At 34.8% G+C, this 27739-nt stretch overlaps 1 protein-coding gene and 1 non-coding gene across 2 annotated transcripts in view; one reads left to right on the top strand and one right to left on the bottom strand.

Moving 5' to 3' along the window:
- Positions 1 to 385: 385 nt before the first annotated feature.
- KCNU1 (potassium calcium-activated channel subfamily U member 1) overlaps positions 386 to 27739 on the bottom strand; it is a 270021-nt gene continuing 242667 nt past the window's right edge. The window contains 4 exon segments of the mRNA XM_074285038.1: positions 386 to 916; positions 1493 to 1617; positions 4610 to 4801; positions 25520 to 25659. Of these exon segments, the coding sequence (XP_074141139.1) occupies positions 424 to 916; positions 1493 to 1617; positions 4610 to 4801; positions 25520 to 25659 (950 nt within the window). The 3' untranslated portion in view covers positions 386 to 423.
- Positions 6220 to 6326, top strand: LOC141559153 (U6 spliceosomal RNA). Its single transcript, XR_012487238.1, has one exon. It is a non-coding gene; the product is annotated as a U6 spliceosomal RNA (small nuclear RNA).

Below are 27739 nucleotides of genomic sequence, written 5' to 3'. Positions count from 1 at the left end.
CATTATCATTAAAGGGCCTGAAGGATCTTTTCCTCTGCAGGTGGGAAGGGTTAATGGAATTTTACATCCAAGATTAATTACCCTTATTTAAATGCTATATCAGTTCTGGTGAGCTCTAAGGCCAAAAGATTCTTGGTAACTAGGAGAGAGAAATAGCTGGTAAATGGCTGAAACAGGATTAGAACCCAGATCTTCTAATTTATAAGAACTTTTTTGCTCTTGGGAAAATTAACAAAAAAAATTTGCTGTGGGAACCATAAGGAATTATCTATTTATTTTTATCCAGCCTAATGTATTCCTTTGTAATAACTCAAACTTTTGTTTTATTTTTTTTTAATTTTATTTCACAGAGACTGGTTTGTCTCTGTGCAGTTTTTCTGCACATTTTGTTGCAATTCAATTGGCATTTCTAATGCCCTATTGCTACTGGTCACCTAAACTAAATGATTTATGAATGACTGTCTCTCTCCTGGTTTGTTGCTTCTTAATTTCAGATCGATTGGGTAACGACTTCTTGGCTTCTGCTTCCATAGCCAGGAATAATGATTTACAGAGCATTGAAATTCGGACTATTGAATGCCTATTGTAAGAGGCTGCAGCTTGTGCTTGTGCTTCCTCATCTTCTTCTAAATCCCCTGTTTCTAGCGCTATTCCTCTTTTTGGAGGTCTTCTTCCTCTTCTTTCTCCCTCTTCTATCATCTCTTCTTCTTGGTCTTTTTCTTCATCTTCCATCCTCTTTCCATGTAAAACCTCAGGTCCTCTTGTATTATAACTAAATATTTTTGATTTAGATTCTGAAACTGACTTAATAATTGTACATGATTCATTATAATGAGCAATGTTGAATGGAATAGCACAAAACAATAAGTCTGTAGGCTGTAGTTTAAAATCATTGTCTGGCCGAGTAATCACAAACCTGTAAAAGAAATCAGAGTTGAGACTTTCACCAATCCCAATAGTGAAGCTATGCTTGGAGTAGGCATTGGCAATATTTCTACACAGTTCAGTAGAATCAGAAGAACATGATTGTCAGGGGGAAAAAAGCTCATTTTTTATGATTAAGATAGAAATTCAAGGCTAAAGGGGAAAAAAAGGATTTCCCTCCTTTGATGGACATCTAACTATTACATTCTCATATTCAGTAATTTGGTTGGAGACTTATTGGGCATCTGGATTCCAGCATGTCAAAAGATGCAAAATGTTCATCACAGAGGAAAGGGTTTGAGCTGGTAAGATCAGAGATAAAAATAAACAAAACTATGAAAGTCTCAAAGCTTCTGGGTTTAAAAATTGGATTATCCATTGTCTCTACTTTAATCAATCATTTACTTTAAAGATTCACCCCATTTTCCCAGGTCTCTTCCTCCTATAATTCATCCCTTCACCAACTTCTCTGTCTTCTCCAAACCCAAGCAGTTGCTTTATTCATTAATGACTGGAATTTAATTTAAACCATTTTTTAACCCATCTGGGCAAACTGCATTTTCAGAGCTAGTATACTTCCCTTCTTTGTAGTGGATTTTGGAGTTCCTCATCTATCAGGCGATATAGGCCAAGGCAAAGGATTCCAAAATTGTCCAATGCTCCACAGAAGACCTCTCCAAAAGTATCCCTAGCCTAGGAGAAAAGAGGAAGCTCTATTGTTATTGGATAAATAAGTCAACATAAATTTATTTTGACAACACTTGGTCTTCTTTAAAGCAGAAGTAGTAGAGGTAGTACATGTGCTTCCTAACATCACAATTTGGAGACAGTTGGTTACTTAGTTTAATTACTAATTTTTAGAATCCTTCTCTGCCCAGTTTTATGTCCTGCCTTCTAGAGATGCAAAGAAAAGTAAAAACAAAATGAAAAACAAAAACCCAAAGATCTAGTGCCTGCCCTAAAGTATATCACAATCTAATGAAGGAGATAAAATGCAAATAATTATGTACAAGCAAAATATGTCTAATATAAATTCAAGATAATATTAAAAGGAAAGCGTTAAGATTTTTTTAATTTTTTAATTTTTTATTTATTTTATTTTTAAATAGTTTTTATTTAACAGATATGTGCATGGGTAATTTTACAACATTGACAATTGTCAAACCCTTTGTTCCAATTTTTTCCCATCCTTCCCCCACTCCTCCGCAGATGGCAGGTTGACCAATACATGTTAAATATGTTAAATTATAAATTAAGTACAATATATGTATACATGTCCAAACAGTTGTTTTGCTGTACAAAAAGAATCAGACTTTGAAATAGTGTACAATTAGCTTGTGAAGAAAATAAAAAATGCAGGTGGACAAAAATAGAGGGATTGGGAATTCTGTGTAGTGGTTCATAGTCATCTCCCAGAGTTCTTTCACTGGGTGTAGCTGGTTCAATTCATTACTGGTCTATTGGAACTGATTTGGTTCATCTCATTGTTGAAGAGGGCCACGTCCATCAGAATTGATCATCATATAGTATTGTTGTTGAAGTATACAGTGATCCTGGTCCTGCTCATTTCACTCAGTATCAGTTCATGTAAGTCTCTCCAGGCCAGAAAGCTTTAAGATTAAGGAAGATTGGGAAAATCTTTTTCTATAGAGGATAGTTGGAGAGAATTCTAGGTGTGGGTGACAGAGAGTAAAAAGTACCAGAAGTGAGGAATTCAAGAATCATCAAGGAGACTAATGTCACAGGATTTCAAAATATATGGAGGGAGGTGACAGAAGATAATGTTCAAGAAGATTGGAAATACAGGAAGGAAGAAGCTTATGAAGGGCTTTGAAAATAGAGAAACAGAATTTTATATTTAATCCTAAAGGGAATAGGAAGCACAGAATTTTATTAAATGAGGGCAGGAGAAAGGACATGATGTTAGTCAGATTTGTGCTTGAGGAAGATCAATTTTACAGCTGAGTAGAGAATGAACTGAAGTGGGGAGAAATTTGAAGTAAGTAATCCAACTACCAGGCTATTTCAATAGTGAAAGTATGGGGTGATGAAGTCCTTTACCAGGCTGATGGAAGTGTCAGAAAAGAGAAATTATATATAGGACAGAAATGATAGGACTTGGTGATAAAGATGACATAAAAAACAAAAATCTTTAACAGACTTGAAAATTTGATTTTCAAGTTATTTAATGAGTTTGAGCACTGAGAGATCACTAGGTCCTATTGTGCAAATTTTATGAAAAGGCATTATTATAACATCATAGTCTCAGGTACTACCTAGAGCTCAAATGAATAAGAAAGTCAAAAGATTTTTAAGTAGAAGTAATGGTCATTAGGGTCAAACAAATCTAAGAGTTTCTCTCAGGTGGAAAAAGGAAAGAAATCTGAACACCAAAATTCAAGATAATGTTCCATTGAGAAAGAATGAAATGAAGGAGTGATCCTTGCAAATCAATGTGATTTTTCCCTGACAGCATAAGGAATTTCAGGATGTCATGTTTTTCTAGATCATAATTACTTATTGGCACATATGCCAATATCAGTTGAAATATTCTGAACTAAGGAAATTATAAAAAAGGAAGCAAAACTGAGATTTAGTATTTCCTTTCACTTTGGGGATTTAGTTTCAGCCTCTGAAATTAAAAACCAAAAAAGCACAGTAAGATGTGAACTCCTTGAAGTTGTGGGTTGTATTTTTGCCTTTCATTGTATTATAAGCATAGTGAGTTGTATGTTATTGTTGTTGTTTAGCCATTCACTCATGCTAGTCTTTATGACCCCATTTGGAGTTTTCTTGGCAAAGATACTAGAGTGGCTTGCCATTGCTTTCTTCAGCTTATTTTACAGATGAGTAAACTGGGGCAAGCTGGATTAAGTGACTTGCTCAGTCACCCAGTTAAATAAATATCTAAGTTCCATTTGAACTCAGATCCTCTTGGTTCCAGGGCCGGCACTCTATCTGTTGCACTGCCTAGCTGTCCTGCCTCATACATAGAATGTGCTAAATAAATTCTTGTTGGCTTACAGTAACTTTGAATAATCTGGAAGCTGTATGCAGAAACCCACAGAAAGAAATGGTGATATCTTGGAGTCTGTACCCTGCACCAGAAGCAAGCTGTTCCATCTTCTGCTGCAAATTTTCTATTATTTCCCCAAAACATATCAATTATATATTTTTCACATTCTACTGGATTCTACTAAATATCAAAAAGTTGGGAGATCACAATATCCAACTGTATCAAACAAATCCATATATCGATCTACCCCAGGGCCACAAATATTTCCTTTTCTATTCTGATTCCCTAAATATGAAATGGATCTATTCACATTTATCAAAGTCACTCAATCCCCTTTGGCATCTTTATATCCTGACTTCTCCATAGCTGAATGGATTAAACAAAAACAGAATCAGCCTTCCTAAACCACAATACCAGTTAAAATACAAGTTCCCCAGAAAACAAAGCTAGAAAGAATTGGTAAAAAATCGCAGGTACTTTGAAATGCTTTTATGTCCACCTTCCTACTAATCCATCAAATATTTTTGTTACCACCTATATGAATAAATATTTATTCATTAGTTGTTCTGAGCTTGAATTAAAAGTTAACCTGATTGTATTCAGATGCCATCCAGACTGAAGAGAAAGGGGAAATCAATAAAATAGTAAAATTTTTTAAAATGAACTTACAGGAAGGTCCACTAACATTGTTTGGTTCAAGGAGAGAAGAGCCAGCTTACACCGTCCTCTTCCAATCAAGAGTGAATAAATGCTATCTTGAAAGCTATTGCTATCCTTTTCATCATTTGGCTCCATTTCATAACTCAGCCCACCTGTCACTAGCATTTGAAGTAATTCTAGGACACGGTAGTTGTAGAAGGCCTGAAAAAGATAGACATAGGCAAGTAAAATAGTGAATAAAAAGAACTGATAACTGATTTACAGAAACTTAGAAACTAAGAGAGGCTGGGTAGAAATTTTTTACACCCACCTTCCCCAAATCATCATTATCCTAACTCAAACGCCAACTCTTCCATTGGATCTCACATACATGTCTTAAGTACTTATCCTATTTTCTGTTTTGGATATTTATGTGGGTCTTAAAGCTCCTTTTTTAGACTGATGAGCACTTATGTACTGAATGTTTTACGCTCATATTCTTTCTCCCCTGACTATGAGCTCCATGAAAGTAGGGGCTATATCTTATCCAAACTTTGAATCTTTCCCTGTGCTGAGTATCATGGTCTGTGCCCAGTAGGAGATTCATATAAGTGTTTACTGAATTGAATTTGATTTCCAAAAAGAATTTTAAATTCCAAGTTGTGTATAATACTATACTAACTTAGATACAAAGGAAATCACAGTGACTAGTATCTGTCTTAGATTAGCTTATACATTAAGTAGGAAATAGAAAGGAGGAAAAAAAAGACTTACAGATAAGCACTAGCTCTAAATGATTTCACAAATTGAAAGAACTATTATTAAATATATTACAATTTATGTTATTTCTTGCATATTTGTTCGTTTTATACCCTTTATTAGATAATAATTCCAAAAAATAGCAATTTTGTCCAATTTTACTTGTATTTTGCAAGTTCTTGGCATAATGCTTTGTTCATCATAAAGACTCAATGTATATTTTATTAACTGAACTGAAAATGAAATTTTTTCTCACTCTTCCCCTACAAGTTTGCATTAAAAACAGGACTTGGTCACTTTTTTTTCCTTCTATATCTCAGTCGCATCTTCATCTGTCTGTCTGTCTCCTATATTCATTTCTCTTCAACAATGAGAACAAAAACCCTTGCACCAAGCACAATCAAATAAAACACATTTTTACACTGGCTAAATATAAAACTATGTATCAATTTGAATCACTTTTCTATACCAAAAGAGTCATGGAATTGCTGTTACTCCTTTGGTTGATCAAAGTTGTCAAATTTTTCAATAAATAAAACAATAAAAATAGTTCTTATGATTCGATTGTCTACATACTCTGCATCATTTCATGTGAATCTTTCCATGTTTCTCTAAAACTCTTTGTTTTGTTATTTTAACACCATAAAATTCCATTATATTTATATATCATTATTTGTTCAGTACTCCCCTAATAGATACATACTCTCTTTGGTTTCCAGTTCTTTGACATGACTAAAAAAACTACTGTCAATATTTTTGCACATATGTGTCCTTTTCCTTTTTTTTTTATAATTTTTAAGGAATTTGCTCAGAAGATATATTCCTGAATAGACACAGGGCAGGCACAGTTTAGTAATTGTTTTCTAAAATGGCTAGTCTCAGTGCTCGCTTTGGCAGCATATATACTAAAATTGGAACGATACAGAGAAGATTAGCGTGGCCTTTGCTCAAAAATAACATGCAGATTTATTAAAGATTCCATTTTCTTGAGAAAATAAATGAGGAAATATAATTAACAATAATAATTGTAAAAAAAAAGTTTAGAAGCAAGTTTCTCTGATGGAATATTATTGTTCTCAGGGAAATGATGAGCAGGATGCTCTCAGGAAAAACAAAAACAAAAACAAAAACAGAAAAAAAAATCTGGAAAATCCTCCATGAACAAAATGAAATATACTGTATACAAAGTAATAGCAATGTTCTAGGATGACCAGCTTTAAATTACTTTTTTATTCTCAGTAATATAATCAATCATCCACACCTACTCTGAATGACTTATGATGAAAAATCATGTCCATACCCAAAAAAGTAACTGAGTCTGAATATAGATTGCAACATTGCAACATTCTCTATTGCCCTCTCTATCTCTTTCTTTATTATTTTTAACAATTTTTCTTAGGGTGGGAGATTTATGATTTCTTTAACAACTTAACTGTTATGGAAATATTTTGCATGTGGTTTCTTAATTGTGGGTGGGGATAAGGAAGAGAACCTGAGATGCAAAAATCTTAAAAACAAATGCAAAGAAAAAAATTGAATGTAATTGGGGAAAATATTAAATAAATGAATTTAAATAGAAAAAATAGCTAATATTGAAAATAAAATAGCTAGACTGATTCATAGCTCAAAAACAGACTATTACTGTGCCTACTTCACAAAGACCTTCCAACAATGACCATTTTCCTTTGTCATCATTGCCAGTTTGATGCATAAGAGGTAGAACCTAAGAGTTGTTTTAATTTACCTTTCCCAATTATCAATGATTTCTACTATTTTATGTGGTTATTGATTTATTAAAATGATATATTTCATCTAAAATATGGATGGTTTTAAAATGTTAATTCATTCCATCTATTAGTTTATTGGCAAAAAATAGCATTTGGTAGTTTATTTTCTCTTCAATTTTTAGGAATTCTCTTTTTTTTTTTTTTTCTTTTTCAACATAAAGGATTTTGTTTATTTGTTTTCTTTTTTAAAAAAAATCCAACAAGGTTTACTTTTTGGAAATGCTGTCTGGGAGCTGGATGTAAAAGAACTTGAAATGGAATGTTTTTCCTTCTCCTTGACTGATTTCTCTAGCTTCCTTTAAGTCCTAACTCAAATCCCACCTACTACAGAATGCCTTCTCCAACCCATCTTAATTCAGATAACTTTCTATTAATTATTTCCTATTTTCCTGTATATAGTTTGTTTTACGTGTATATATATATATATATATATATATATATATATATATATATATATATATATATATATATATGTATGTATTTTTGTATGTGTGCTATCTGCCTCATTGGATTATAAATTCCTTTAAGGGAAGAATTACTTTTGCCTCTTTTTGTATCCTCAGTTCATATTTGCATAGTGCCCAGACACATAGTAGACACTTAATAAATAAATGTTTATTGACTGATTGATAAATTGGGCATATAAAAGACATTTAAAAAATAAATGGGAACAAGACCCACATGTAGCTGCATAAACTGTATTTATTTTTTTTGACTATTTAGCCCTGAATTCATGAGCAGTATCCTATCAGATACTGCTTCATCTATATAACATTAATACATATACCAATGGGCCCTCTCTTTTAATTCATCTGCAGTTTGGTAGGTTTAATGGTCAGAAAAGCTATTTAATGAGTATATGAAATTATAAGAAAGGAGGAAATAATGCAATGTTCTTGGGCAAAAGAATTCAATACAGTTACTCATTCTCCATATTACTGCAATAGTTATACTAGAAAAATAATTTTAATAATATATTTTACTTGTATGGCATTCCTTTTCTCCCTCCTTTCCTATAAAAGATAATATTAAATCAAAAACAAAATAACTAGCTATGAAAAAGGCATTTTAACTTGGGTATGTATTTTTAAAACATGTCTTTTGCTGTGAAAGTTAAAAGTCTCATTTCCTAAATCAATTTTTCTGCAAATACAATCAGTAACATCACATTTTTATGGATAGTGTTGCTTTTTTTTAATGGTTTCCAAGAGAATGCTGGAAACGTGATTGTCAAATTTTCATTGTAAATGCATCACAGCTGCTCATAGGATGCTACCCAAAGATTGGGGACTCACCAAAGCCAACTTATCTTGCCTTCTAAGACTTATATTCCCTTTCCACATCTGCAGATTAGAAAGCAGAATCTTTCAAGTGCCTGCATCATTCCTTCGGAACTAAAATCTTTGTTGGTGAACATTGGTTGGTCCGTCGTCACTCAAACATGAGCCAGAAGGGAGAAGTTGGATCCAGGATAATTTACTTTAAAAAAATGCAATCTACCTGTCAAAAATTTTAAATTTCTTTACCTTTTTTCCAATAGAGATTGCCCAACAATAAGTCCTTTAATTATTCTAAGTGGGGATGATGATGGAGAGATTTCTGTGTGAATATAATCTCTTGAGGTATTGATAAGCTTTTTCACATATTTTTCCCTCTTTCCTCTTTTCTTGACAATGGAATGAAGCCTAAAGCAGACCAATTGATTGCCAATGTGCCCAGACTTAATAAACTGATTAAGACTGTGTTCATTTCTTTTCATTTAACCAAAAATCAAGGCTGTCTTTTTGACTAAAATTAAGAGATATATTTTCTTATTAAAAATAAATTTTCATCATGAGCATTCTATAAATCAGAGTGACATTTATTACTGTGTTGGTTGTCTAGTATTAAACACTAAGAAAGTTAACAAAGGGAGAAAATGATAATAATTTTATATTTAATGTGAAAGGGCATTATGCAGAAAATTTTTTTCAGAGAAAAAATTACTAGCATATCCTCTCTTCTGAAACCATGGTTTATGTATAAAAAACTTCACTAAATTTAAATAAAATAGCCCTTCATTAGAATTATTAAAGGAACCAAACACACATACCTACACATCCACACATGCATACACACACTCACATGTTTTATAAAACAACTTGTGTTTATATTTTTTCTGAATTACTGATAATTTTGATCTCTCTGTGGAATTCTGATTTTGGAGATCTTATAATTTGAAAAAGACAATGAGAAAAGCCCTGCATCCACTGTTGTTCACATGTTTAATACAGCATTCCTTGAGACCAAAGATCCTCAGTAACATTCCATTGCTAGTGCTATGATCTATTCAAGTAGACTCAAGGGAAATGAGAGGAAAAACACTGATTGAAACTTCCCAAATGCAATGAAAATGTCACCCTTCTATTTCTCCATCTTAATCTCTGTTCTCAAGACATCTCATAAGGGAATCTGACTCTTCCTAATTCCCCTTTGCTCTCCTGCTTCTCAACTCACCAAAACCCAGATGCATGCTTATGGAATATGCACCCTTCCACCCCACCCTCTGCCAGTTTTAAGGAACCAAGATGGGTATGAATGGAATTATTAAATTCTGTCTAAGCCACAATCCGATTAAGATCATATGACCATATTGTAAAGTGATCAAATATAATGCGGTTAGTGTAATTTTCTACTGTTTAAAGTCAGGGTTAATATTCCCGCGTTATCCCAGAGTGCTCTGAGGGATTTTGCATTTTGCATACTTAACAGAGGAAGATTTTACTTTTAGAAGCAGCATTTCTTCATATTTGACATCAAAAGGATCATATTTCTATGCTGGGGGAAATAATGGGATTTATGTGTCACCCTTATGCTGGGCTTTTTTCTCTTCTCATTACAGCAGACTCAGGTGCGCATTCTGCCTTTATAATGGAAAATCTGTAGGTTGCAATGTGCTTTAAAAGCTTTAGGACCTTTAAAATTCCAATATATGAATAATTGCTAAAATAACAGAAAAGATGTGAATCTAAATGGAAGCAGCTGGAAGACCAGTACCGTTAGACTGAGAGCTATCTCAAGGGTAGATTAGCACTTAACACAATAGACAGAAATCCCTGAGCCATCTGGTGAACATTTGAAAACCAAAAATTTTTCCAAAGGAAATTCTGCAATGAGGCAACCTGGTTCTAGAGCACTAGAACCCATGGTACCTGAATAATTCCAGCTCTGCCATTAATTGACAATATGAACCCAAACAAGTAATTTCTTCTTTGCTAAAAATAAATGGCAATGACTATCCTGACCAAGATGAATTAGCCCAAAATAGAGAGCTTCAGAAGTTTTCTAGTACATTTATATAATGGAAATGGAGGCAATTAAGACAAACAGTAATTGGAATGCTTGATTTGGAGTCAGGAGGACCCAAGTTCCAATATGGCTTCAGACCCTTAATAGCTCTTAACCTCAATGCAGTTACTCATTCTCCATATTACCAATAGATATATTAGAAAAGTAATTTTAATAATATATTTTACTCATACCACATTCCTTTTTTCCCTCCTTTCCTGTAAACTTAAACTCTCTTTGCCTTGGTTTCCTCAACAATAAAATAGGGATAATAATAGTACCCACCTCCCAGGATTATTGTGAGGAGCAAATGAAATAAGTTAATTAGTCAATAAGCATTTATTTAAACATTTTCTGTGTATCAGGCTTTGTGCTAAATACTGGACAAGCAAAGAAAGACAAAAGGTAGTCCTTGCTCTCAAGAAGTTCATAATCTAATGATAGAGACAAGGAAATCTATAAATTTAAACAATTTAAATAGTTGGGACTTGAAGGCAGCCAAGGAATATAGGAGGCATAAATGAAGAGGGAGAACATTCCAGGAATGAGGGATAGCCAAATAAAATGCCTGGAGCCAAGAGATGTAGCATCATGCTGGTAGAACACCTCAGTGGTCATTTTTCTTGGACAAAACATTCTTGGGTTATGGGGTGGTTGTAAGGTGTAAGATGATTGGAAAGATGGAGAGACAGGGACTCAGTCAAGAAGAGTTTTGAATGCTAAAGAGAGGACTTTTTGTTTGATTTTGGAGTTGTTAGGGAGCCACTGATGTTAACCAAATAAGATAATGGCATGGTTGAACCCTCACTTTAGGGAAATATCTTTTTTTTTTCATGGTAACAGCAATATTGTTTTTTATTATCATAACTTTTTATTGACAGAACTATGCATGGGTAATTTTTTACATTATCCCTTGCACTCACTTCTGTTCTGACTTTTCCCTTCCCTCCCTCCACCCCTTCCCCTAGATGGCAGGCAGTCTTATACATGTTAAATATGTTACACATGTTAAACATGTTAAATAAATATATGTTATAAATAGATACAATATATGTGCAGAACTGTTCTTGTTGCACAAGAAAAATTGGATTCAGAAGGTAAAAATAACCTGGGAAGAAAAACAAAAATGTGAGTAGTCCACATTCATTTCCCAGTGTTCCTTCTCTGGGTATAGCTGATTCTGTCCATCATTGATCTATTGGAACTGAATTAGATCTTCTCTTTGTTGAAGATATCTACTTCTATCAGAATACATCCTCATACAGTATTGTTGTTGAAGTGTATAATGATCTCCTGGTTCTGCTCATTTCATTCAGCATCAGTTCATGTAAGTCTCTTCAAGCCTCTCTGTATTCATCCCCTTGGTCATTTTTTACAGAACAATAATATTCCATAACATTGATATACCACAATTTATTCAACCATGCTTTAATTTATGGGCTTCCATTCATTTTCCAGTTTCTAGCCACTACAAAAAGAGCTGCCACAAACATTTTGGCACATACAGGTCCCTTCTGCTTTGGCTATATCCTATATATTTTGGTATGACGTTTCATTATTGTCATTTGTTGGGTGAAGTTATGATGTCTATGATTTGCTGTTTCATTCAATCATTTTTAGTATGATATTATTTGGTTTCCAATTATTTTTGGTCTATTTTCTCCTGGCTTTTTATTGAATGTAATTTTCATTTCATTATGATCTGAAAATGATGCAGTTACTATTTCTGCCTTACTGCATTTGAATTTAGGGTTTTTATGTCCTAATACATGATCAATTTTTGTATAGGTTCCATGAACTGCTGAGAAGAAAGTGTACTCCTTTCTGTCTCCATTTAGTTTTCTCCAAAGATCTATCATATCAAACTTTTCTAGTATTCTATTTACCTCTTTGACTTCTTTCTTGTGATTTGATTTATCTAATTCTGAGAGTGTCAGATTGAGATCCCCCAGTTTTGTTATCTATTTCTTCTTGCAGCTCTCTTAATTTCTCTTTTAAGAATTTAGATGCCATATCACTTGGTGCATGTATATTTAATACTGATATTGCTTATTATCTATGCAACTCTTTACCAAGATATAGTGCCTTTCCTTATCTCTTTTAATTAGATCAATTTTTGCTTTTGCTTGATCTGAGATCAGGATGGCTACCCCTGCTTTTTTGACTTCACCTGAAGCATAGTAGATTCCGCTCCAACCTTTTACCTTAATTCTGTATGTATTGCCCTGTTTCAAGTGTGTTTCCTGTAAACAACATATTGTAGGATTTTGGTTTTTAATCCAGTCTACTAACCTCTTCCTCTTTATGGGGGAGTTTACCCTATTCACATTTACAGTTAAAATTACTAATTCTGTATTACTTTCCATCTTGTTAACCCCTGCTTATGCTTTTCTCCTTTCCTTCCCTCTTACCCCTCTCCCCAGTATTAAACTTGTAAGCACCATTTGCTTCTCACAGTCCTCCCTTTTTAGTATCCCTCCCCATCTTAGAGTTCCTCCCCCTTTCTTATCCCTTTTCCTCACAATTTCTGTATTCCCTTCTGCTTAGTTTACTCCTTCTCTTTTCACTTTTCCCCTCCCACTTTTCAATGAGGTGGGAGAAATTTCTCTGTAAATCGAATATATGTCTAATATTTTTTTCTTTTTAAGTCAATTCTGATGAGAGTCAGATACACACTATGTTCATCCCCCTCCATTCTTTCTCTCAGATATAATAGGTTTTCTTTGCCTCTGTGTGAGATGTATTACCACCACTTTACCCTTTTTCTGGTACAATTTCCTTTCCACCTCTAGTTTCTAGACCAAATTATACATGTGTTCTTTATATATCTTTATAACAGAAATATAGTTCCCAAGATTTCTTTTTACCTTTTTGGTTTCTCTTGAGTCCTATATTTGTAGATCAAACTTTTTTTTTTGTTGTTGTTGTTGTTTAGTTCTGTTTTTTTCATCAGAAATAGATGAAATTCACCTTTTTTTTGAATATCCATCTTCTTCCCTGGAAAAAAAAATGCTCATCTTGGCTGGGTAAGTTATTCTTGCCTGCATACTCAAGTTCCTTAACCTTTCAGAATATCAGATTCCACACCATTTGATTCTTTAATGTGGACTCTGCTAGATACTGAGTAATCCTTATTGTGGCTCCTCCATATTTGAACTGATTTTTTCTAGCAGCTTGCAGTAATGTTTTTCCTTTGTCTGATGGTTCTAGAAGTTAGCCACAATATTTCTTGGAGTTTTGATTTTAGGGTCCCTTTCAGTAGGTGATTGATGAATTCTTTCAATGTCTATTTTACCCTCTGTTTCTAAAACATCTGGGCAGTTCTCTTTGATAATTTTCTGGAAAATAGTGTCTAGGCTCTTTTTTTCATCATATTTTTTTGGGAAGTTCAATAATTCTCAGATTGTCTCTCCTGGATCTATTTTCAAGGTCTGTTGTTTTCCCAAGAAGGTATTTGACATTTTTTCCATTTTTTTTTGTTTGTTTTTGTTTTTGTTTTTGTTTTTGTTTTTGTTTTTGTTTTTTGTTTTGCTTAACTGATTCTTGGTGTCTTTTCAAGTCATTCAATTCCATTCATTCAATTCTGATTTTCAATGATGTATTTTCTTCACTCACTTTTTTTTATGTCTTTTTCTAATTGTCCATTTGAGTTTTTAAGTGAGTTGTTTTTGTTCTATGGAGTTTTTTGTTTTTTGTTTTTTTTTTGATTTCGCCAATTTTATTTTTTAGAGAGCCGTTTTCTTTTTCCAGCTCACTGATTTTGTTTTTCAAGGATTTGATTTCTTTATCCACTCTGTCTTTAAATGCCTGGGATGACTTCTCCAGACTCTCTTGCCAAGCTTCCCTTTCATTTTCTCATTTTTCTTCTAGCTCTCTTGTGAGAGCCTTTTTGATTTCTTCTGAGAGTCTTGTGTGTTGAGGAGCAGATCATATCTCCCTTTGGGGATTCATCTGGGAACAGTCTGTTTTTAGTCTCCTCAGGGCTTAAAGTCTGCTGTCTATCCATGTAGAAGCTATCAATGGTTAGAATCCTTTTCAATTTTTTGCTCATTTTGTCAGAAAGAATCAAAGAAGACAAACTAACAAGAAAAACAAATGGTCTTCTTTTTTTTGGGAGGGGAGAGAGACTGGATGATATTACCAAGCTTCCTCTACAGACTGCAGGGGGCAGCAGCGAGACAGCAGCGAGGCACTAGCAGGACAGCAATGGCTGGGCTGTGGTCTGTACTCTGAGATTCTTGAGAGAGTGCTGAGTCACTCTGGGTGAGTGTGGCCAGGTCCTGAGAGACCTTAGTGTTATAGTCTTTACTCCCTGTGATTTTAGCTTCTCTGCTTGTCTACTGGCTTGCTGCCAGGGCAAAGTAGCCAACACTGTGGTAAAATTCTTTATGCAGAAAGGGCTGAGATCACACCTCACCTATCTCTGTTCTGCTCAGCTATGAGCTGCCTGCTGTGCTCTCGCTGCCTGCCTGTAGTCTGTGCTCGATCTAACCGTTTCTCACCCCTGAGCAAAAGCAGAACTTTTCTGGTGTATTTTGGGATATCTTCTCTTGGTAATTATTTGTGTTTTTTTTTTTTTTTTCAGTCAAGCCCTAATTCTGAGACTTGTCATGAAATAAAGTATTCTGAGAGTAAGATGGAGCTTAAATAGATGTGTGTGTCCTCTCCAACATCTTGGCTGGAAGTCCCAGGAAATATCTTTAGCAGCTGAATCAAGGACTAATTGGAGTGGGGAAGAGGTGAGGAGGCCGACCTTCTATCAGGCTACTGCAATAATCTAAGTTTAAGGTGATAAGGACTTGCCCCTGAGTAATACCAGTGAATCAGGAGAGAAGGAAATTCATTTAAGAGATACTTTGAATGTGATATTAGCAGATTGTGGCAAAAGACTGTTTATGATGGGGTAAGGGTAGTAAGAGAGAGTAAGGTGAAAAGAGTTCTTAGGAATAAACTACTTTCAAATCCCAATGTTATAGACATACTAAGGAGAGTAAATGATGCATCTAAAATTGCCCAGGAAGTAAACTGAGTCAGAATTTTCCCCAAATCCACTGCTTTCCAAGAATACACTTAGACTCAAAACCTATTATTTCCAGAAAACTAGGAAGAAAATTAGGGTGGGTAGTTTTTTCTAGAGCTAAGAACTTAAATATTTTCCTTTTATATTCTTTCCATCTTTTGGCTCAGAGAACTGTCTCCCTTGAACTCACTGAACTTGCCTTTTATTAATGGCTGTACTTTTATACATACCCCTTTCACTATTCAAATTGGGGGAGAATATTCCTTGCTTCCCATTGCCACTTGCATGCTCTTACTTGATCATTTTTCATTCACTCAACCATATCTAATACCTAATCAAAATTATGGTAGCTATTATCTACCAAATTCCAGGACATTTTCCTTTTTTCTCAACTAGTTCCATGCCAGGCTTACAGGCTTTTTCCACTCCACACATCCTGCCTTCATACTGGAGACATCAATATACATATCAATACTTTCTGAAGCACTTTAACTTCACAATTCAATTTATTCATTTCACATGACGTACTCTTCTACTCCTCCACAGCTACATAGAGGGATAGATGGGCCTACCTTCCATATTGCCATTATCCACAATTTCACCACTGCCATGATTACTAACTTTGAAATTCCCTTCTCTGATCACAATCTATTTCCATTCTACTTCTTCCTCATTCTTGCAACTCCAAATCAGTTTTTTGACTTCTATACTGTCAATGCCTTTCTACTGCCTTGTTCCCTCAGTTTTTTCTCAAGCATTCATCCTTAAACTCACATTTTACTCTATCCTTTCCTTTTTGCTTGAATTCTTTGCCCACTTAACTTAGTGACTACATTGTCCTGCCAAAGACTCGGCCTTGAATCATTCAAACCATATGCTTCCTTTACTCCTATACAAATGATCCTGAACAAAGCTGTAGAAAATCACAAAACTGTGCTGAATGAGTACACTATAAATTTTTGTTATGTAGCCACAACCAGGTCTTTATTGCTTCAAGGCAATCTGTCTCTCTCTTTTTTTAATCCCTCCCTAATTAACTCCATCTCCCAGCATTTTCCCTGCCTGTCCCTTATGCTTGGAATGTTCTCCTCATTTTTACCTCCTTGCTTCCCTGGCTTTATTCAATTGCCCTACTAAATTCCATCTTCCACTGGAAGCCTTTCCTAATTTCCTCTTAATACCAGTGCCTTGCTTATCATTTTGTACTTTACTCTATATAAGCTTCTTTACACTTGGCTATTTACATTTGTGCCCACCACTACACTGACAACTTCTTGAAAACAGGGACTATCTCTACCTTTCTTTATGTCTCCAGTGCCTGGCACCTGGTAGATGCTTAATAAGTGATTATGGAGTGATTGAACTTTGTAAGCATGCTGGAGAACAGAAGAAAATCTCACAAAGGAGAAATGTAAGGAAAAGAATTTTGCATTTATATCTTAAAATGTTTATAAGTCTTTTATTGAGGGAGAGAGTTCAGGAGGAAAAGAGCTGCTCCAAGCTCAAGGGTACTGGGGCAGCTATTTGTCATTCTGATAATATCAATAGAGTAGTCTGTTCTCAACCTGGGCACTATATCCAAGACATGACGAGAAAGCCCTCTGGGAATTATCAAGACACATGATTACTATGTACTCATGATAATTTATGAGGCCATAAATAGCACTAACTGAAGGAACCCAGAAAGTGTTGCCAGAAATTATAAAGTCTTAGATAAAATACTGAAGACCCCAGTGTTATGGGCTATGTTTTCTTCAGTTTATCCAATAAGTCAATGACTGAAAAACAGAAAATTTGATTTTTGTGAGATTCAACTGATGTCTAGAATATGATTCTGATTGAGTATACATTATTAAAAAGATTAAATATACATAAAGAGAAAAGTACTTAATATTGTATATATTAAGAAGTTATGCTAATGTGAGAAAATCTAAGAATCAGAGGAAGAAAGTATTGGGGAAAAATAGCTGGCATGCTGATGCAGAAAGTGACATTGTTATATGTGCACTAGAGACCCTCAGGACAGAAGATAGAACTAGATGAGGAATTGGGGAAACAGATCATGCGCCTGACACAGAGACATGACATAGTAATGACAGGGGACTTTCTGTTTAGCCAAAATTACTAACAGCTCTGTGACTTGCCTTAATTAAAATTCTGTCCTTCAAAAAGATGAAAGAATAAACAAGGGGAAATTCTACTCCAGTTCTTATTCCCCCTTAACAGGGAGAAAATGGACCTTGATGTGAAAATATGGGGACCCTGAGAGGAATTGAAAATTTTTTCTTAGATTTTCTGATAGAAATGTACAGGAAGTCAAGTATAATTTAGCATGCATGTTAAAATTAAAGAGAAAATATAGATGTCAGGGGCTTCAGATAAAATGCAGAGAGGATTCTATGTGTTGAGATGTTAGTAGGAAATCATCCCAAAAAGTGGGTTGGGAAACTCTCAAGAATTAAATTATGAAGACACAAACAGAAACAATTCTGATGTGGAAAAAAAGAAAAGATGGTATTTGTCTGAAAAGACTGATGTGTATGCATAGGAATCTCGCCAACCAAATTAGATTTTTAAAAGATGTACTAAAGATGGAAACAAAGATAGGAAATAGAAGAAGGATAGAAGATAATGGCATAGTTTTGAGAAAATACTGTCAGGAATGTGAAAACTCAGAATAAGTTGATGTTGGCAAAGAATGGTAGGGACAACAAAATATGTATATTTTAAAGCTAAAGTGAGGGAAAGCGGAGTCTCCAAGAAGGACTGAGACTTCTGTGGAAAGATGACTGATGAGAAAGTGAGAAAGACAAAGAGAAAGAGAAAGAGAGAGAGAAAGAGAGAGAGACAGAGAGAAAGAGAGAGAGACAGAGACAGAGAGAGACAGAGAGACAGAAAGACAGAGACAGAGATAGCCAGAGAAAGAGACAGAGACAGAGAGAGACAAAGAGAGATAGCCAGAGAAAGAGAGAGAGACAGAGAGAGACAGAGAGAGAGAGAGAGAGAGAGAGAGAGAGAGAAGGAGAGAGAGAGAGAGAGAGAGAGAGAGAGAGAGAGAGAGAGAGAGAGAGAGAGAGCATGTGCAAATTATGGCTCAATTTTTTTTGTTTTTGTTTTGTTTTGTTTTTGGCCAACATGAATGATCTTTGTAGTGGTAGTGACAAATAACAACAACAGCAAAAATACTAGCAGGAAGTTAATTTCCAAGATGTCAGTAGGTAGTAAGAATGAGCTTGGCAACCTTTTATTAGCTAAATTCACATGTTCCAGATAGTCTTTCTCCTCAGATGTATGAAAAGGACTGATAAAAGTGATTTCTGAGTGAATATCCATGAAATGTGAAAGTTTATGGTGAAGAGGAAATGTACTCAAGGACTACAGAACAAATATTATCTGTCAAAAAATTACTAGAACCTGCAAACTTTAGACCAGTAATTTTAACTTCTATTTCTGGAAAAATTCTGGAACATATCAAGAAAGTAATGAATAGTGAATATCTAAGTAAAGGAAGAGGTGATGACATAAAGCCTCCCTGGCTTCATCCAGAAGAAGTTTAGTTTTGTCAGAGTAATCTCATTATCTAAGATTAATTTTATCTTTTTTTGACAAGATTATAAATGGGCATTTATGGGGGATGCTATAGATTTTACTCTTTTTGTTTAGTCATGACAGATTATTTGTGACCCTATGAACTTGGTCATGGAGTTTTCTTAGCAAAAATACTGGTGCCATATCCTTCTCCAATATATTCCCATTTTACAACTGAGAAACTGAGGCAAATAGGGATTAAGTGATTCTAAATTCTGTGGGTCACCTAGCTGTCCCAGATTTTACTTTGATTTTAGTAAAACAGTTGAGAAAATGCCCCATAATATTCTTGTAGAGAACAGGGAAAGATGTGGACTAAATGCTAATGCAATTAAATGGATTCAGGCCTGATTGAATGATCAGACTCCACAGTCAGTGTACACTTGGCAGGAGGTTACAGTGGTGTTCCCTGGGCATCTGAATTTGGCAACACACTATTTGATTTGGATAAAATGAGAGGAACTGTTGAAGGAATTAAAAAGGTTTGCTCTGGAGGACAGAAGCCTAGGAATGAAAAGTGGGCCACGACAGCTATGTTCAAGGGGCTTTCATAGGGAAGCAAAAGGTATCAAATATTCTGCCAAGATTTAATTCTTTTTGTAAAAATAAACAAGCACATCCATCTCATTAGCATGCATATTTGCTTTCACCTTTAATAATATGTATGCCAAAGAATTGTTTTAAATATATTTATGATTTATTACCAGTGAATGTTTGATTTGTGTTCATATTTTATATATTTATATACCCAGGGTTGCATAAGAATTTCTCAGGCAAAAGGGGGTTGCTAGTGAAAGAATACTTGATGTATCCAAACAGTTGCTAAACTTTACTATTCCTGCCCTTCCACCCTGCCCCTCAACATTTCTTGCATCAGAGCCTTTGTCTATATTCATATAACCACCACTTTAGTTTATAACCTCTCCACTGTTATTGCAACCCAACTCATTTCTCTGCCACATGTTCCTTTTATTTCAGCTCTTCTACTACATGGATGACAACTGATTGTCCTGAAACAAAGATCTAAGCATATCATTCTCTATTCAATAATTTATTAAATCTACATTCAAATAAACTGCATTTAGCTTTTAAAGTCCTTCAAAACCTTGACACAAACTATCTTTCCTCTGCTTCCCTCTCTCTCAATCAAACCTAGCTGCCCTTTTTTTTGTTCCTCACGTGCCCCCCTCTATCTCGTCTCCCTGCCTTCTGACTATTCCACAATTCCTTTTTACATTTGCCTCAAAGAACCTCTCTGTTCCTTCAAGATATAATTCAAGTATCATCTTTGCCATGAATTTTTTCCTGATCCCCTTCAACTCTCCAAAATTGAATTGTATTTAACTCCTATGTATTTATTTATATCAATGATGTATGTTTATATCTGTCCTTATCTCTCCCTTTGGAATATTAGTCCCTTGTGAATAAAGATGGTTTTCCTTGTAGTGTTTTATCTGTAACACCTAACAAAATATCTGGTGCATGGTACACAGTTATATTCTTGTTGAGTGACTCCGAACAATTATAGAGATCTAAGAGTTGCATGATATGCTTTTGAAGATAATGGTCAGCCCCTCCTCCAGGTCAATTTCAGATCTTCAAGTGGAGATGGGTTGACCGCTTGTCATATATATTATATTGCAAAATGCTGTTCAAGTATGAACTAGGTTAGATATCCAGAAAAATTACTTCTACTTAACTGACTTAAGTCACTGCTCTCTGACTTAAAAGGTTATGTGAGGTTTGATGGTGAGAAGCTGCTTGGGAAATAGGTAATCACCCTATAGGACATCAATACAAATGGCATTTGCTCTTGGGATGATGTTAACTGGTACTAAAGAAAATTGTTGGGGGGTCTAAAGAGGATAAAGAAAAAAATCTTTTGAGTTTTCCTTAATTCCTCATTAAAAATATTTTTTTGCATCTGAGAATATTTGAATTCTTATGACATGAAGCCAGGAAAATCTGAGTTCAAATTTATCCTCAAATATTTACTAGTTGTATGATCATGGACAAGTCACTTAATCTCCATCTCCCTTAGTTTTTTTCATCTGTCAAAGGGGTATAATAATAACCCCTAGTTCCCAGAGTTCTTGAAAAGATAAAATGAGTGATTTGTATAAAGTTTTGCAAACCTCAAAAACAATGAATGAATTAATAAGAATTTGTTAAAGATCTACTATGCAGCATATACTTTATAAGCATACCAAAAGTTGCCAAAACACAACTCCTGACCTCAAGGAGTTTATAATCTAGTGTGGAGACAACATTCAAACAAATCTATACAAACCATGTTATATACAGGACAAAAACGAAATAGCAAGGGTAAGATACTAGAATTAAGAGAAATTGGAAAAACTTTCTGTGAAAGGTGGGATTTCATCTGGGTCTTGATGGAAGCCGGGAAGAAAGCAGGCAGAGTTGAGAGAAGAGAGCATTGTTGTTTGTTCTTCAATTTCTAAGAGGACCAATGACATTACAGGGTGATGTCTTGTCTTAATAGTGAATTAGATTGAAATGAGGTACAGTTGCACAAAGTTATCAGCATCATTCTCTCTTCTGGAGTTATCGAAGTCCCATGGCAAGACAAAAATCAGGGTGACTAGTGATGGCCTGGGATGCAGTGGATGACCTTAGGATCTTTGATTGTTTAGCCAAACTCTAAATTCTCCACAGTGAATTCTCTTCAGTTAACCCTATGGCTTTTGGAACAAATTGTTCTAATCCACCCATTCTGCAAGATGAAGCCTTCATCATATGCTTAGGGGAGACATCTCCCTAAATCACTGAAGCGTTTGATACCTGTTGGTTATTATCAACCTGATGTAGCTCGTCTGCTGAGATTGTTTACTGAGGATGTCAGCATTTTACTTGTGACATTTTCCAAATTAGTTATTGTTATTAAAATTAATTTATTTTTATTATTATAAAATTATTATTAATTAATTAATATTAATGTTGGGTTTCCTCATTACTAATGCTAATTTCTTTTCACATACTATTTTCATCTTTGGAGATGGGGAGGGACATCTGTTCCCTTGGGGATAACTTCATGACTCGTGAAACTGCTTTAGTTTTCAGAAGAAGGGATGGAAAATAGGAAGAGGATATATCTTCAAAAATTTTTATCCATAGTTCAACTATGTCAATTTAATAATAAGTACTCCCCTGTTTCCTACATTTCCTCTTTTTTCTTCTTCTTTTCCACTTCTTCCAGACCTTTACAATACCTAGGATATTACCTGACACAAGACCCATTTAAGAAATTCTCATTCATCCATCTTTTGATTCCTCATCCCTTTCTTAGGTCTTCTTATATCCTTTTACTATTCCCAGTTTATCTTCTATTCTTTCTCCTCCTTTCCTTCCTTCCCTTTCTTACTTCTTGGCTTCCTCCTTTTTCTCCTCCCTTCTTTTCTCCTTTTCTTTCTCCTTTTATTCTTTCAGCCTATCCATTTTTTTCTGGCAGATTCTAAGTAACTCCTTGCTCTTCTTTATGAATAGACCATTCAATATTTGTCCAAGGTTCCTTAGCTACAGAAACACATTGCTGTCATATGAGCATTTCTGCAGAGAACTTGGATCTTAAACCCAGCAGCAATGTTACCCACCAGAGACAAGTCATGTTACATCTCATTACTATCTTTCTGACAAAACTAATCATTTATTACCAGATAGCTGACTGACATATCAGTGACAAACAGCAAAATGACACTTTTCCCAACAGTTTCTCCATCCTAAGAAACTAACTAGACTTTGTTCTCTCCTGTTCCTCGCCAAGTTCTTTGGCTAAGATTTTAGCTAAGTCTGCCTGCTTATCCTGTCAGAAGATTTATGACATATTTCATTCCAAACCATCATAGAAGCAGTATTTTATTTCTGATATCTCATGGTGGTTGGTGATGCTCCTAGAGTACATATGATAGAGATCTAAATCTAACACACTTCTCTCAAGCCCAGATCCCGTTGAAACTTAATTATGGTTGGGATGGGCAAAGGGGCACACCAGATAGTGTAGGATGGACTGTATGCAAGAGAAACAATGCTACAACCAGATCAATTCAAGAAAGCTATTTCTTGGGGGTGTGTTTATTATTGGTTGTTTCCAAAGAAGAGAAATAAATGGTTTAGATTCAGGTTTCACTCCTTGACTTTTTAATATGAATATTTCTTGGAAGCAGCGGGCATAGGCTGTAATCCTGTTCTTGTGATGCTATCGCCATTTATATAGTACCATGCCTTGAGTAATGTGTGCATTTAGGCTCCATGAGGAAGTATTCATTGTATCAGCAGGGAATCTCAGGTGGAAGTCAATTCTTATAGAAAGTAGGTTCAGTTCCTCCACTAAAAGTTCTTTGCAAACTTGGCTTTTAACAGATTATACCATAGTCTTATTATCCTTGGATTGAGTAATTACTAAAAGGAATATGTTTAAGCGCAAATATTTTATGCATATGAATAATAGCTATTGAAGCCAGATTATGTACCCCAATAGAATGAATGGAAGGATAAACTACAGCCTCAATAAGTCAGCTAGGTAGCATAGTGGATAGAGTACTAGACTTGGAACCAGAAATAATTAATATCTGGACTTAATACTCATTAGCTGTGTCACTGAACAAGTCACTTAACCTGTTTTCTGTTTCTTTATCTGTAAAATGAGATGGAAAAGTTGATGGTATAGCATTCCAGTATCTTTGCCAAGAAAACCCCAACTGAAGAGTTAGACAAAACTGAAATGACTCAAAAACAACAAACTCTCAAAATAGTGCATCACTTTATAGGATTTAGAGATAGAAAGGGAATTTAAATGAAATGTAGTTCTAACTCTTCATTGTTTAAGTGAGGAAACCAAGGCCCAGAGATGGCATATGAATGGTTCAAGATCATTTAGGTAGAAAATAGCATTTCCCTTATTAAACATGGTATTTTCACACTAAGTGCATTGGCTTTTCTTTTACAGTGTCATGTCTCTCATGCACTAAGATTTATTCTTGCAAGGTCCTATCATCAGTAAATCAATACTCTCTTGAAAAGGATTTAATAGCTGTGATTCAAGGAGCTTTTATAAGAAAAAGAGAAAAAGGGAAAGGCTAAGGTTGTGTTTTTTTGAAACGTGTTGTGTTTTGTCATTAACAGGTCTTTAAAGGTTAGAATACAAAAGTGGCGTGGTCTAATTAAAAGAACTTGAAGTTTTCAAAAGGCAGACATAAGTCCTCTTCTGGGTTCTGCCATCTTATAGCTGTGTGTGACCTTTGCCAAGTTGTATCCCTTACACATTAGTGCATCAGAAGACCAGATTCAATACTGAATCTGCTATGTACTGTCTACATGACCTATAAAAATCATATGTTAACCCTGGGTTTTAGTTACTTCACTTAAAGAATGAGAAATTTGGGTTTAGATTTTCCAAATCTGTTAACTCTTCTTATTTCTTGGGCTTCAGTTTTTCCCCTATTTATAATGAATATGTAAGACTAGATAATCTCTAAATACCTATCTAGCCCCCAATCCCTGATGCTATGATTTCTAAAGTTTTTTTCATGTATTAATTTATTTGATATTATGACTATAACTTTCTCTCAGCATTGCTATAGGTTCTACATTTTTTGAATAGGACCAGTGGTTTAAATTTTTTTCTTTTGTAAGGCAATTGGAGTTAAGTGACTTGCCCAGGGTCATACAGCTAGAAGTGTTAAATGTCTGAGGACAGATTTGATCTCAGATTCTCCTGATTCTAGCGTCATTGCTTTATCCACTGCACCATCTAGCTGCCTCCAACCAGTGATTTCATAAATTTAAGAAGAAACTTTCAAAAAACTTCATTTGCCAATGAAGATCAACAGATTCTCTGCACCTTAAAAACTTAGAAAATTGTAAGACCAATCTACTGAGAGGGTAAATGATTAACCCATAATCACTAGATAAAAGGAATAAAAACTTAAGTCTTCTTGACAGCAAAACCAGATCTATGATACAACATTGACTCTCAACTCCACAACTCTTGTATAGTTTTTCTAAGATAGCCTTTTGATATATCATTTAATTTATTTTTGGTTATTTATTTATTTATTTTTGCTGAGACAATTGGGATCAAGTCACTTACCCAGGGTCATACAGCCAGGAAGTGTTAAGTGTCTAAGACCAGATTTAAGTTCAGGTTTTCCTGACTTCAGAGCTGGTGCTCTATCCACTAGTTGCCCTTTTGATATATCATTTAAAAAAATTATATGGTATAATGGTCCTATGGTAAACCATCCCTGCAATGGTTGTACCTTCCATATCCCAACCCTATAGGGACAATGTATAGGGATATTCTTTAGTAACTTTACCAGTACTGTACATATATTTACTTTCATGATTACTTTCTAATTCTTTGATCATCCAAGTCCCAAGCTCCAAAGGACTACAGATTTCAATATTCAATATTAGGGATGCGAACTTCAATTTCACACTTACTGTGGCCAACAGGGAATCTAAAAAGCTATCCGAAAAAACAGCACCCGTGGAGAAGGAGGTACTCAGGTGCAAGCTTGTTCCTAGGAGACCACTATGCATTCCACTGAGTTGTTCAATAAAATGAATGTTGGAAGGATTTTCTGCAAGTGAAGTAGACAAAAAGAACAGGCCAACAGGCTAGGATTAGAAACAAAGGAATTGACTTAGGAGCACCAATGTTGTGTCTAACCCTAATATAACATCTTACTTCAATGCTTTTGAAGTGCATCTTTCTAATGCAATCTATATCCCTTGAACCCTTTTGCTTATGAAAAAAATATATAGAGATATAGATAGGTGTTAGGATTACCAGGTGAGAGCTCACTCTACTACTCGTGGTAGTAGACACCTTTTCAGGATTCACTTTTGTAGTGCCAATAGCAAAAGAGACAGCCCGAGTGGTCACTGAATTCCTTATCCAAGCATTTGCAATTATGGGTGTGCCACAAGCAATAAAAACAGATAATGGACCTGAATATAGTTCTAAACATTTTGCACACTTCTGTGCGCAGTATACGATATTACACATTACTGGAATACCTTTTAATCCGCAAGATCAGGCAATAGTAGAGAGAAGAAACAGAGACATTAAGACACTCCTCCAAAAATCAAAAGAAAGAAGTGAATTCTCACCTTGTCATTGTCCAGACAACCTGAGTTCTCACCTGGTAATCCTAACAGATAGGTACATGGATAGATAGGTAGATGGATGGGCAGATGGATGGATAGATTGATTGACAGACAGACACACACAGATAGATGGATGGATACATGGCTACATGGAAGAATGGATAGATAGACGGATTCATGGATGGACAAATAAATAGATATACAGATATATGGGGGCAAATAGGTGTTGCAGTGGATAAATTGCTGGATTTGGAGTCAGGGAGACATCTTCCTGAGTTCAAATTTGACTACTTCCCAGCTATGTGACCCTAGGTAAGTTATTTAGTCCTGTTTGCTTCAGTTCCTCATCTCTAAAATGAACTGAAGAAGGACTTGGTAAACCACTTCAGTATCTTTGCTAGGAAAACCCCAAATAAGGTCATGAAGAATTGGATATGACAAATGACTGAATTATAATTCTGCCCACATATATGTATTTATGTACATAGCTATATATTTTCTTTATATATGTGTAGATATAAATATGTATATATAGCTCTTGCTATACAGATATACATAAATATATATATGCTTATTTATAAACATATACATAAGAGGCACATTTTCTTATATTTTTAAACTATGAAGTACAGAAAGGATTCCAGTCTAATAACCCTTAAGGCTGTTGGCTATTTGGCTATGAGTCACATTCTCATGCCTAAAATCAGGCTTAGAAACCAATGTCTAACTTTCCAGCAGCTGAGAGAGGTAGCTCTCAAGTCAGAGTAATTTGACAAGCATGGTCTGCTGTCACAAGGTTCCTCATTTGCACGAGGCATTTTAGACTTCTCTGGAAACTGAATGATGAAAGGAATCTCTCTTCTTTTGATTTCTCAATCAGTCTTACAATATGCTTCCAATTAAGACTCTTTAGTATATATCCACTTTAGTAAGAAGTTGTGACACAAATGGAGATAGAATTAAAGAAAAATTTAAGAATTCCAGGAGTGAACAGCAAGAAAGAACTTCTGTGATTAAGGGAGTTATATGAGAGAATGAACAGTAATAGATAATAAGCTTCTGTACTCTATTTAGGATTAGAATATCCCAGACTCCTAGGATTTATGAATGCCATCATGATTCAGATTTGTTTGGAGCTTGGTATTATAGAATTACTGGTTAATTCCTCCTGATTAATTTTTAGAACTGCCCAGAAGAACTTCAAAGCTCTACCCATGGTAGAGTTTCATAGTAACAATAATGACAAATATTTATATGGCAATTTAAAATTTTCAAAGCATTTTATGTATAATATTTTGTGACTATTACACCTGAAAATGCCATTTTAAAATACTTTGCTACCCCATGCATTTAAGTAATAAGTATGATAAAAAATATATTCCTGGTTCTGATTCTGGACAAAATTGTGAAGCAATATAGTTTATTTTCCAAATTCCTACATCCCTGTTCCTGTGCTTTTTCTTCCTTTTCCTTTTATCTCCACTAATATTACCACATTTCCAAATCACCTCAAATACTATTAAGCTCCTAGCATCTTCAAATTAATTAGTA

Source organism: Sminthopsis crassicaudata, chromosome 2, assembly GCF_048593235.1.
Source record: "Sminthopsis crassicaudata isolate SCR6 chromosome 2, ASM4859323v1, whole genome shotgun sequence".
NCBI classification, from domain to species: domain Eukaryota; kingdom Metazoa; phylum Chordata; class Mammalia; order Dasyuromorphia; family Dasyuridae; genus Sminthopsis; species Sminthopsis crassicaudata.
Note: the sequence above shows the minus strand (reverse complement) of the source record. Positions and strands in the feature narration are given on the sequence as shown.